Here is a 13,699-nt window from a genome sequence, read left to right as displayed (position 1 = left end):
AAAAAAAATCCACAGCAGGAAAAACATATTAAAATAAAAATAGAAAATACAGTAACCACATTACTCATACTAACTAGAAAGCTGCCTCTGACACTATTATTATGGCTTTGCTAAAGAGAGAAAATTACATGAGAACAAGGAAACCTCTCCTTACAGACAGGACCTTCAGTTCTCAAAGTCTCTAAAAAAATGCTTTCCTGGGGACTAGAGGTGAGAAATACACAGTAAATTGCAGATGAGCTCTGGATAGTAAATGTGTATCAACCAATATCTCCTTCTCTTAATTTGGGGTCTGCTGTACCGTGGGGTCTATTGTGACCATGCGAGGCGTTGCACTGTTAACGCAAAACTACACCGTCCAGCCTACCCTCCAAGTCTCTCGTCCCAAGTTTACCTTGACTGAGAGAGAGAAAGAAAGAAAGAGAGGGGATACAGAGGTCACTCAGTTGCCACCAACAAATGAAAATACTTCCTCGATAGCAACAGGACCTCAATGGTGAATTTCTAAAAATAACTGTTTATGAAGTTACTAGTAGCCAGTAATCCATGTTTTTAAGTTTAAGGTGTTTAGCAGCAAATGTCAGGTCTGCGAACCAACAGAATCACTAGTCCCTCCCCTTAGAAACGGATGGTGACGTAAACATCACGTGAACGAAGAACAGCTTCTGATCAACAGGCCCAGACCGGCCTAACCACACTCACCAATACCTCAGCTCAAAGCTGCTCACCCAACCGAAATGCAATGCTCTCCCTTAAACTTGTTCACAACTCTCCCCAACGTTAACACTCTTCCTAAATGGAAAAAGGTTCGTTCCATCCCTTCTACTAAATAACAATCTCTCTCTTCTTCCTGAAGAATCTCCTCTTTCAACAGGTCTTCCTAGAGTAATTCCATTTGGCAGTGGTCACTTTAATTCTACTAGCAAATGTATTGGCCCACGTTCTATTTTCCAGTTGCTGCTGGCATTGCTTCCATAGCTGTCATGCATGAATCAAAAAAGTGTATCTTTATTTATGTTTGTCTCATCTGCACAGACTTAGCAAAAGCTTCTGGAAACCTGCACAGATCCTCATCTCACTTTCTGTTTTTCACAGCCCTTCGTGACTTCACACATGAGTATTTGAAATGTAGGTCACTCCAAAGAAACAGATGATAGGCTAGGTTGGGTCTTGAGAGCCTTCCCATGATTTTTGCTATAGTCATGATAGAGCTCCTTTCCTGAGCAAGCCCCTCTCATTCTCCACTTGCCCCTTCTGTCAAACTGGGGGAAACATTAGAAAAGGACACAGTAGCTCAAATAAAATATATGGACACGTAGAAGAGTCACATAGCTTTGTTGCTTTAGGAACTTAAGGTTTTTGGTGAGTAGGGAATTGGGAAATCGCTCAGCTTAAGGAATTAACATTTATTGAGCAATACTATGAATTTAACAAATTACTTCTCTTTATCCTCAAAACTCTATTATGTAGGTATCATCAGGAAAATGAGGCTCATAGAAATTCTTGACTTTTTGCAAGGCTAGAGAGCTAACCGGTGGTAGAACTGAGGTCTAGACCCAAAGCTCAGGAACTTTCGACTTTAGATTCAACAAGGAGCATAAAAGAGTGTTGCTCTGGAGATCATATGGTTTAATCAATGCCATCACAGAGAACACCCATTTCAAGTAAGTCTGAACTGGTTCTTACCAATGGCAAATGGCCAGTGAGCTCTGGGCTCATTTCTGCTCCTTCTGGGCAATACAAAAAACCTCCCTCCATCTCCCACAGACATAAATGCTATTCCAGTAGTCACTGAATTCCATGCTAGAATTTGGTGGGCTATGTATTTCTACTTTGCAAGGGTAAAAGGAGGAATATTTTTATTTTAGCTCTGAGCACAAAACATCAAGCTACGTCCTTGGATATAAGGTGTTTATTTTCATTGCTGTTCAAATAGTTAGCGCTTTGGCAAGGGATTCAAAAATTCCTGTATTCCATTTCCAGCTCTGACCCTGCCTGAGGCCTTCAGCTACGATAACTTTAAAACCAGGGATAATAGTCTCTGAAACTCTCTCTCTAATAGGGAGGTTAGGAGGATTGCTGGGATACCGTCTAAACAACAGCCCAAGCGGTTGGAAAAACAAACACTGTAAATACAGTACACTGTCCTGAACCATCTGCTTTTGTATATCCCTGCCAAAGACAGGGGGATTTTGACCATTCACACCTGTGATCCTTCTTGCCTGCAAGATTCACAGATTGTTGAAATGATACAAAGACCCCTTACACCATGGTGGTGATAATCCGATCTTTAGTTGGAGTCAAATAATCCCACTCTATGCCAATGCTATGGGTCATCTGTACGTTCTTATAGTTTTGAGCTTAATTCCCACGATTTGTTAACAGATACTTTTGCCTTGTGAGTGAAGGCTTCCTGAGAGATCTTCTCTTGTGTACTCAGTACATAGTAATTAATCAACAAAATTGGTTATTTGAAGGACTACCTAAATGAATTTATATCTAGATCCATTTTTCTTTCTGCTCCAGGAATTTCCTCAAAATCTGTGAGGTCACATAATAGCCATAAAAAAAAGGGTGCCTATTTTGAGTAAGTTTTACTTTATGCAATGGGGTGAAAGCCCAGATACTCTAATCATTTAAATAAATTCATCAAGTACTCACTCATTCTGTGCCAGGTGCTTGGAAGGGTACTCAAAGAGTTGATGAAACAGAGAAATGCAATGGTAATAAAATGATAGTCATATGTGGAGTAAGTCATTACTCAAAAAAAAGCACACATGCATACTCACTCACACACCATGTAGTAATGGTTAATTTCAAGAAGGGTGCTGTGGGCTACTTACTGCACTAAGGACTTCATATATATCATTTGTATAGCTTTTATGATGAAGACACTTAGGTTCAAATACGTCAAATGACCTGTCTTAGATGATAGAGCTATCAAAAGGTAAAACCGAGATTTATACCCACGTCTGTTCCACTCCAAAGTCCAAAATCTTTGTCATGATACTCTCCCGTCTCTTATTTGTAAAATCAAGCATGTACCATTTACATATGTACATGCAAGTTTGTGTATATGTATGTATATGCATAGGTATGTATGTATTATTTATTTACAATTGAATAGTAGCTACCTTTTTACCAGACTGGCTGGTAAGACACTCTTGTTCTAAGAGGCATGGTGAAATATAAAATATCCAGGATTTAAGGCTGCTTTATGCATACAGTTCTAAAATGGCCAGGTTGGCAACAGTCTCAAGCAGCCTATATCATCATCTTTTTCATCATCATGTTAACAGTTAACATTTACTGGATACTTAGCAGGCCTCACGACTAAATGCTTTATGTGCATCATCTTATTTTATCTTCACAATAAACCCATAAGGTAGTTAATATCCCTGCTTTACAGGTGAGGGAGCCTAGCCTGAGGTGGCTAAAGACATGAGTCTATTTCACACACTTAGTAAGAACCGCAGCCGGAACTTAGTAAGAACTTGCCTTAACTATACTAATATTCTACCCTAAGGTTTCCTGGCCCATTTAAAAAGGAGGCAGAATGCTGGCTATTCCACCACACACGAGAGGGGCACTGACCTGCGGGCATCCCGCAGGGGCAGACGCACAGCTGGGAGCGACTGTTCAGTGGGACTCGTGTCCTAGCTCCCTTCAATCACATGGTCCTAATCAGACGTAAGCTCCCGGCAGACACACGTGGAAAAGTGACCCACTCTACTTTCAGGCCTGGTCCATGAAAACCTCCCACACCACCCCTCCACCCACCTTCTCTTGAGACTGCCAGCAGGATGAGGAAGCTGAAGTCCCAGAGAAGAGCAGAGCCATAAAACGGCAGAGGCTCTAAACTACTACTCCTCAACTCCTCTATGGGAGGAAAGTGTTCACCACCCAGGAACGTCGGCTGGTCTCACTGAGGAGAAAGAAATTCCTATTGCGCTAGGCCACTAGTATTTCAGGGTTTACTTACTAAAAACGACTAACATTTATCCCATTAACTAATCGCTAAAATGTGCTTCCTATCTTTTCCTAAGCGTTGGACATCTGCAGAGAAACATGTTTGGCCCCCTGATACTGCCCTGCTGTTAACTGGTCGGACCTAACTCTATGCATAGATGTAAGTGAAAAGTACCAACTTTAAGTGGAGTTTACAACTTCATGACTTCATCCACGTTATTTCATCTTTTTGCCATTCAAAAACAAGAGAGATATAAAGGATTATCTCAACTTTAGAGATGAAGAAACCATGGGTAAGAATGGCACATTTTTCCATATTCACATAAATAATCAGTGGCAGTACTGAGACTTTAGCCAGATCTTCTTACTCAACAGCCAGGGCACCCTTTACTATCCAACTTGATATCCTTTTATGGACCCAGAAAAGAGCTACTTCGTCTCTGCTCCACTCCCTGCACATGATACAGACAAAATCTTACTAATTAGGTATAAAACTTTGCTTTTTTACACTCAATTACAAAAGGCATGTATCCCTGAAAAGGTAAGTCAAAGATGAGTATTTATAATGAAGCATAATTAAGTATTAGATCTAGAGGAAAAGTCTGCGTCGTGGAAATCAGAGAACACAGGGAACCTGAAACAAGGTGGAGTATCAGGAAATAGGCAAGGAAAGGAACGCAAAAGAGGAACCAATTTCACCTAATTTTGCCACTAAGCACTTCTCAGGTCTTCTCTGTTCCCCAAACCACACCACTTTGATGCCACAAGACTCTCACATATCACATTCTGGAAATACAGCTTAGTAGCCTTAAAAAACAAAGCCGGAAACCACCCAAACACTGCCCATTGAGTCAGAGACCCACGTTGGAATCAGATTTCAAAATTTCCTCCCTCCAATATTTAGTAAGCACTATTACATGCCAGGCTGGGTGCTGGGACATGGGTTACAGTGACAAACAAGAGGTAAGTGGTTCTTATCCTCAGGAAGCTTATAGTGTACCCACTGTGCCAATTTGCAACCTCTGTGATCATGGAAAAGTCACTTGACCTCTCTGAGCTTCAACAACTACAAATGTTAATTCACTGGCAATATCTACAAGAGGGTGGTATAAGAAAGAGGATTCAAAGAGCGAAACATATGTGAACTTGCTCTGCAAAGGGCTGTTTAAATCCAAGTGTTTGCTTAATATTGATGTTTCCTACCACATGGATACCACAAAACACTTATTCTACACAGACCACTAGCTAGGGGGTGTGTGTGGCAGCTTCTGCCTCTCTTTTTACTGCCCTCAATGGCCCAGCTGCTATTACAGCCTTTGGTCCCCAGGACACCTGAAGAAAGACCAAGGGCCCTTGGACCAACTGAAGTCATTAGATATTCCATGGGTTCCATGGTGAAATGTCAAGCTACATCAAGTGAAGCAGGTTTCTTTACCCATTCATTTAACAAGTACTTATTGAGTACCCTGCCTCTGTGGCATTCCCGAGTGAGGGAGCCAGGAAAAAAACATTTTAACAGTTGACTTGATTGATTTTAAATTCTATTGGAGCTTGAGGGATACAGAATCCTGAGATAGAGCCACATGAGAAAAGACTTACATGGGTTAAGCTGGACTGAAAAGGTCTCCGTGAAAAAGTGGGTGGACACCTAAAGGACAAGGCATTGCCCACGCAGAGAGACGAGTAGGGGAGTCCAGGTAGAAGAATCCACACCTGCAAGCACCCTAAGTTGAAGAAGAGTTGAGTGTGTTCAGGAATGGAAGACTTCTGATGAGCTTCACAGGAAGAGGCTATGAAGCGGGCAAGGTTGGTGGAAGCTACTTATCTATTCTCAGAAACCAACTTCTCAGAGCCTTTATTATGCTAGTGTTATCACTAGGCTCTAAGGAAAGGATCCAGAGTATAGGTCCTGCTAATGCTCGGTCGGATCTCCGGAAGACAAATGCACCCAGGATACTCTGGGAAATGTTCTTCTAGAATGTTGATTGTTCTATTACTTCTGATTGTTTCAAGACACAGGTGACTTGAAATGTACATCACTGCTCGTCCTCTCACCAAGCTGCTGACACCTCAGCTAATTATTCAGAGTGTCTGATACGGTTCCCTGAATTCTGGCAGGACTCATTTGCAAAGGAGATTTCCACAGATGGACTGGCGTATGAACCCAGGCAAGTCAGTTACACGTTCAAACTGCAAAGAGACTGTGCGAACACTTGATTTTTAAATGATTAAATTCAACAATGATAATCACCCATATTCTTATATCCTAGGCCAGAGACAAGGAAAATGGGGAAAGAACAGGACACTGCTTTTATTCACTGTCAATAAACGTACTGTGAGATGTAGACTTGAAATACGAACAACTCTTCAGCAGCAGAAAAAAATATCTCATGTTCTGTTACAGTTTGCTTTTTATTCGGTATGTGGGCCTCTCACTTTTGTGGCCTCTCCCGTTGCAGAGCACAGGCTCCGGACGCGCAGGCTCAGCGGCCATGGCCCACGGGCCCAGCCGCTCCGCGGCATGTGGGATCTTCCCAGACCAGGGCACGAACCCGTGTCCCCTGCATCGGCAGGCGGACTCTCAACCACTGCGCCACCAGAGAAGACCTACAGTCTGCTTTTTAGGATCAAATTGCCTATTTCCTCCTTTTTTCTGTTTTGTGAGAAAATGCCTAAAATTTACTTCACTTTTCTGGTACTTTCTGAATGAATACTTTAATTGGTACCCAGGAGAATAGTGGGTTCTTCACCTTTAAGATACTACCTGGATTCTTAAGTCACTGTAGTGCAAGTCTTGCTCTGCATTTTACAGCCAGCTAGTTAGCTTATGAATCACAAAGATAATCATATAAGTGAAAAGCAATTTTTATAGAAACAGTACAGCACCCTTGGAAAATATCGCTAGCCCCAAATAAATCTGTGCCACCACAATCATCTCCCTTTCTCTTTTAATAACCTCTTCAAACATGCCTGCAAAGGATAGGTTTGAACGGCTAGCTCTTCTTTCCCCCCAAATCCAAAAATTCAAAATCAGATCAGACACTGCTATTCTTCCACATTCAAAACTATTTCTGAAACCAGAAGTGGCTGTGTTTATACATCAGGGATGTAGGTTTGGGCCCAGAGAGAGTTAAATTAATATCCTGGCTTCACCAGTTCAACTTACCGTACATCTTCATTTGCCCAGTAACACAATCTATAGCCAACTGCTAACCAAGTCAATATGTGGTAAGACTAACAGCCACCCTAACTTGCCTTGATAATTATTCTCCTCTAACTGACATAATATTCAATATACTGTTGTTGAGAGCAATAATGCTAAAATTGATGCCTTGAGGGCTACAAGACAATTGAGTTTTAGCCAGATAAAATGACTTGTACACTAATCGTGCGTTATAGGGTTCCACAAACCTTTGGGCGCACATTTTATAGTCTACCTGCTCAAAAATGTTACATATAATTATATTCAAAGTCATCTGAGCATACCTTATCATTACCATATATAATTTTTAAAGTACTGGCCAATAATCAAATAACATTGCTTTAGATTAAAAAAGGTTTATTTCTATAGTCTAGCCCTTGCTTATTCTTTTTTAATGAAATGAGCATTTTCTCAATACATAAATAACAGTATTGTGTCCTTCAACCTCTTGCTTTCTTCCTAAACCAAGAAATGTTTTCACAAGAAACAAGTAGATGATAAATGCTGAATGACAAAAAGCATCATTTACATAAAATCCATATGACATCAGTACTACCAATAAAACAAGACAGAAACGAAATCCAGTGTTCCTCGAATATAAAAATCATCTATGATTTTCTCAAAATGTCAATATCAGACCCTGAGTGGAGAAAACAGATTATATTAAATTTGAGACTTTCTCAAAATCTCTATGACATTAATGAAGATGAATTATAATTTTTGCAATTAAGTAATTAAGTATCACAATAAGTGACAGTGTTCTTTATTAGGCAGTATTTCCCAAAATAAGAGACATAAATATTAGTTTGTGGTTTTGTTGAATTTTCCTCTGAAATTTAATTTCTCTTGTAATTTTGTATCTTTAAATCCTAGGCCCTCATACAAAACTAAATATGGAGTACATTTTCTATGCCTGTCTTACAGTTAAGTGGAAATGCTGAGAAAAAAATGAACACCTAAGTAATAATTTCAAGTAAAACAAAGAACAGGCACCGTTCAAGGCAGAACATTAGGACTACAGAACAGAACAACGAGCAGGTTCTGTATTTACTGCCATCAAAATGCTACGGGACACTGGGTTGTTACGATGGCAATTAATCACAGTCACGCTCGTATCTCCGTTTCAACAGTAAGAGACCACGTGTATGGTCCAGCTATCTCAGGCAAAAATAGACACGTGGAACTGAAATACAGCATTGGTGACGGAACGAAGCATTGCATTGGAGGCAGTAAAGATGTGACGAGGTTGGGGCATATACTACCCTACACTTTATAAAGGAAGGAGTGCTTAGCCAAGCTGACCGTGCCATTCAGAAATCTGCAAGAGGTTTGTTCCTTCCTGCAGGGTAGAACCCACCCCAAATGGACATTAATAATCATGTGTGGAAACAACTGTAGAAAGACGTGGCACTGTGTGTGTCTCCAGATTGGCCTAAGCGGAGACTGTGGAACTGGTTCCATGCTTTGTTCTTCCTGGCCCCTTCCTCCTGGAACCTACACTGCGCCTCAGGACCCCCTGACCACCCAGGACTTAACTTTCCACTCACCCCACTGAAGCATCCCCAACCTGGGGCAAATGAGAGAATGCTTGTGAAAGTCTTGCATAAACTGAAAACGTAATATATAATTATTCCTATTATCAGCACCATCTCACCTTCTGAGGGCCAATCGCCCTGTGCCTTCCAAGTTGACGTCTCACTACGAAATGATTCTATGCTAACTAAAGCAGTCACAGGAGCAGGCGGGTGATCCTACCTTCCCTCTTTCTCTACTTCCACTCAGCACCCCTCGTCTGCTCGCCCTGGCTAACACCTGGTGGTACCACCACAGGAGAATGACAGGAGCGTGTGTGTGTTCACGCCAGGTTAAAGCCAGGGCGGGACTCAAGGCCCTCTCCCCCACTCATCACATGCCAAGCTGGCAGCCTCACACACAACACAGGGTGGTTCGGGCAATCAACAAGGCTGGCAGAGCCAAAACCCAATTTTTTTTTTTTTTTTTGAATGGGTCAATTCTCCTGGTTATTATCCCCCATAAGAAATTTCAAAACATCACTTCAGATTCTACCTTCTCCAACTGTGATCTCCTTTGGCAGGAGGGAGCATTTCTTCATCATCCAGTGTAGTCTTTTTGGATCCTGGGGTCTCCCAACATGCTGCTTTCAACATTTACCCTTCAAGGGTCGTGGGAAGACAGATGGCCATAAAAACATTTCAGAGGCAAAGTACACAATGCAAAACGACTCATGACATACGGCAAAAAATGATGGAAAAGGCGAGGAGGCTGGGAGCATGGGGAGTGGAGGCTGCAGGCCCTTCGGAAAAGTCTCAAGACTCTTACCAGACCGGAAGTGCCCCTGACACACAGAAGGGGCTCAAGCTGGAGGAACAGGTGCTGTGAAGGCCAAATCTACAACCAGGTTTGCAAGTTTTGGAATGCGAGGGTTTACTGATTACAGAAGCAGGGAGTTTACAGAGTTGTTCCTTTGACTTGGATGAAGAAGCAATAAACGGTTAGGGTACAGAGAAGAGACAACCAAGAAAATACCAAAACTACCAAGTAAGCGTGAGAATGAGCCCTACGAAACCCAGATGAAGTGCGATTTCAGATTTTCGCACACCCATCACCCACCTCCGTACCTTCCCTTTTAGTAGGGCTTCGATAAGGCCTGTTGGGGAAGCCAGGAGGCCCGCGTTGTAGAGAGAGGGAGTTGAATTCAAAAGAATGCAAACGGAGCAACCCTAGGCAACAGGCCACTATTTCCTTTCTAACGCTCACCACTGAGGCCGGAGGCCAGCCCGCTGGCCCACAGCTCCTTCCTTCCAATTCCCTGAGCAGCCCACCAAAAGGACCACGTTAACCAGAATGAGGTGTGCATGCCCGGGCCTGTGAGGGGCAGGAAGGAGGGCAGGTTTGCCGAGGGCTCCTACCCCAGCCCTTCTCCAGCTGGCCCCCGACACCGGCTTGACGTCCTCCCCCTACCTGCAGGATGTACCCCCGGACGTAGTCACGCAGGGTCCAGCCCAGGCCGTGCAGGATGTGCAACACCTCCTCCTGCTTCAGGACGCTGAAGAGACGGTCCAGCAGGATCTTGAGCCTCACAGGCACCGCCTGCGTCCCGTAGAGCATCAGACTGCTGATGTCAAACACCACGTTGGACTGCACGATCTCCACTTGGGTGGGGTGGTAGAGGTGCTGCGTGCTGAGCTTATCCAAGGCTGCGGTGGTCCCGCCAGAGGTCCAGGGGCAGGTGGGAATAAAGAGATAAAAAGGAGAGGGCAGAGACAAAGAAAGGAGAAACGAGTTACCGGAAGTTACAGGGGCCTCCATGTCTATAGCTGGATCATAATCACAGATGTCTCAGCAGGACTGTGCAATGTAAACAGTGCTCTTCCCACCTCCTCCCGGTTTTGTTTGTTTGTTTTTTGGATTCCGTGTGTTTATAAATTGCAGACGAAAGCAAATACAAAATACATTTGGCTTCCAGGAAGAGAGCCACTGAGGAGGTTTCTAAATGACTGTGGCTGGAGCTGAAAACCTGACTAATTAGTTTGCTAATTGAACTAAGGCTCAACCCAAGTTACCACGGTATTCCTCCTCCCCGCACCAAAAGAAGGAACAGGCACACAACTGCCAACTCGGCCACAAGAGCGGGATCAACCAACATCGTTTTTCTGAATAAGATTCACCCCTTATGATACCTGGATGGTTTGAAGAGGAAAAGAAAGGTGTTGTTTAGACTTATAGGGGGAAAAGGACTAACTCAGAGGGAATAAGGAAAGCTGACATCTGGCTGGGGGGACTAGTCATTTACCTCAATGCTGAACTAGCTAAGGGAAATTATCCCAAGACTTAATTCTCCTAAATTCCCCTCTTGCTGTTTTTACCTGTTAGTTTAGTGTTCTCTAAAAGTTATTCAGGAGAAACAAACAAACGAGAAAAGGAATTCAAGTCATAATTAGGTATTTTATTAACAGCTCTGACAAGAGCTCAGTATGAGATGAAACTGGAAAAAAAAAATGACTACAATCAAAGTACGAGAATTTCTGTGTATTTCAGCTGTGTCATTTCAGCGCAGAAAACTGAGGATGACCATTCTCAGAGTAAATATTTTTAGTGGGACTAATATTTCAACAATTAGGCTTTTTTCTCCTCAAATCTAAGAAATCACATCTCTTCTCCCTAGCTCTGAAAGCCAACATAAGGCCATACATTCTCATCCGCATCCTTATCTGAGTTACTGGGAACCCTACTGCAGATAATGTAACAACATTTTTCCTCAGTTTCTCTAAAGTGACCCATTAAGATAGTGCTGTCTCACCTACAGGGCTCAAAGAGATGCTGAAAAGATGAATGAGATAACGAATGAGAGGTGCTTTGAACTCCTGAAGAAAACACAAAAGCATTAGATCAACTATCAGAATTATACACATGACCTTCTCAAGATTAAAAGAGATAAACACGTGAGCCTGAAAGACGGTCATCTAATCTCATGAGTCAGGCAAATGGGTATCAGACAACAACTACCAGCTATACCTGCGAGGACCCAAGGTTTCTGCAAGCTCGAAACCATTCTTAATACCTTCTCGCCCAACAGCACAGGCTACCGTACGTGTACACTCTGAGCAGCTCCTCTTTTAATATACCGGTATTTCTGCATATTAACGTGGGTATTTAAAAGTGCACGCGCGCACACACTCACACTTTTTAGTATTTCAAGTGTATTTTTTTAGGGCTCCTCCTCCACTCTCGTTTCCTCCTGACTTGTGGTCACTGGAGAGTTCATGTACTCTTGATAAATTGCCTTCTTACATCCACAGTGTAAAGGCCCTTATCATTTACCCGCTGGCTTCATTCAACACATTTACTCCCAGGAATACTTTGTCAAAGAGTTCGGGTTTCCTCATACTTCATTTCTTGCAGCTGATTTGTCTGATCTTTCCTATTCTAGTGGTTAAGTCAACTCTGAATAAATAGCTTTAAAAATTAATTTAACGTTTGGGAAAGATAAGGGATTCACAAGCCCAGGGATTGAAGTCTTCTCTCACTCCACAGGGCATTTAGACAGCAAAAATGCAGGAAAGAGGTATTATTATCCCTGTTTTTCTTCAAGTACAGCTTAACTACTCAGCCTTCTGATGAGTCGCTGCTCTGCTTACAGAAATCCAGCATCCAGGTCGAGGGAAATCTCCTCTTCCGTTTCCCTTTATCAACCTTCCTGGCCTATATCAAGCACTTCTTCACAAAGTATACTGCTGTGACCACAACAAATATGAAACTGGGATGGATGAGTAGAGGGGAAATAAAATGACGCCAAACCTGATTTTTGTCCATGTGTTCGGCACCTTGTATCTATGCATTAAGTATATGCAGGTGTGTGCACCAGTGTGTCCTAGGGCCAGGCGGAAAGCTGTCACCCCTCTCCCTCTCACTCCTTAAAAAGGGCTGGAAGTTTTAGAAGATGAAGAGGACTAAACTGTTGAGGGCACAGAAACAAAGAGAAGTTGTTCAGAGAATTGAAAGAGCACAGGTGGAACAGTTAAAAGCAAAAGTATTTCTCTATATATGCTTGTGAGACCGTCAGAGAGTGAGAGTATTAAAAGGACATTACTGATTCTTTAGCATGCCACATGTCAAGAAGTAGGAATACACATAAATAAATAGGCCACATAAATACACAGTGGAGGTCAACAGCTTTTTCTGTAAAGGTCCAGACTGTAAATATTTTAGGTTTATGGGCCATGCCCCGTGTTTCACAGCTACTCACCTCTGCTACTATAGAGGGAAAACAGAGCGGACTTAAACTAAACTAATGGGCATGTCTATGTTCCAATAAAACTTTATTTACACAAATAGGTACCTGGCTACATTTTGGGATCTGATACGGAAAATGAAAGGGCGGGCCAAATAGTTAAAGGAAGTCAATAGTTGATAAGGAAAAAGCCCCATGGGTATGATTTAAGCAGCAGTTACCTAGGAGATGAGCCATAGAGGAAGGCTTGAAAAATTAAACTGCTCAGCTTGCAGATGTCAACTGCAAATTTCAGCATAAACATATCATCAAAGATTATGCTCGGTCATATTTCTTGAATGAATCAAAATCTTCTGCTTTATAACTGCTGGATTGTACTGCATCACCAAGTTGACAACAGCTTTGGGAGGGGATGTCTCCTTGGTCAGCAAAGGGTTGGTTAAGTAACAATTTTTAAACTGTCATAATAACAGTAAACTGAGAACTGGACTTCTGCCTAATGTCATGCTCTTCCTATGTCTGACTGTGGGGGATTCAAGTCTGGATCTCAGGCGGGTTAGGAATATGAGTTGGGCCAATGGGAATGAAGGAAAGGTAGGGCAAGAACTTGTTCAGCAGGATGGAGTGGGAAAATGATGGTCATCTACCTTTATGAGCTACGGACCTAACCATCTGCTAAAATTGTCCTATATCAATGGTACTGCCAAAATTCCACTTTCAAATGAAATCTTAGCCAGAAATTGGGTATAAAAATATATGAAAGGGCTTCCCTGGTG

General features: G+C 42.4%; 1 protein-coding gene across 19 annotated transcripts in view; it reads right to left on the bottom strand.

The window, feature by feature from the left end:
• BNC2 (basonuclin zinc finger protein 2) overlaps positions 1-13,699 on the bottom strand; it is a 423,886-nt gene that overhangs the window by 116,327 nt on the left and 293,860 nt on the right. For 16 of the 19 annotated variants that reach the window (XM_059071134.2, XM_067041456.1, XM_067041447.1 and 13 more), the window contains one exon: positions 10,154-10,389. The exons of 2 other annotated variants lie outside the window; for them this stretch is intronic. In XM_059071134.2, the coding sequence (XP_058927117.1) occupies positions 10,154-10,389 (236 nt within the window). Of the gene's footprint in view, positions 1-10,153; positions 10,390-12,490; positions 12,601-13,699 lie in introns of those variants that run through there. One more of the 19 variants, XM_067041453.1, reaches the window with a different exon arrangement.

The sequence above is a fragment of the Kogia breviceps genome, chromosome 8 (assembly GCF_026419965.1).
Source record: "Kogia breviceps isolate mKogBre1 chromosome 8, mKogBre1 haplotype 1, whole genome shotgun sequence".
In the NCBI taxonomy this organism is placed as follows: domain Eukaryota; kingdom Metazoa; phylum Chordata; class Mammalia; order Artiodactyla; family Physeteridae; genus Kogia; species Kogia breviceps.
This window is presented reverse-complemented; position numbering and strand designations above follow the sequence as displayed.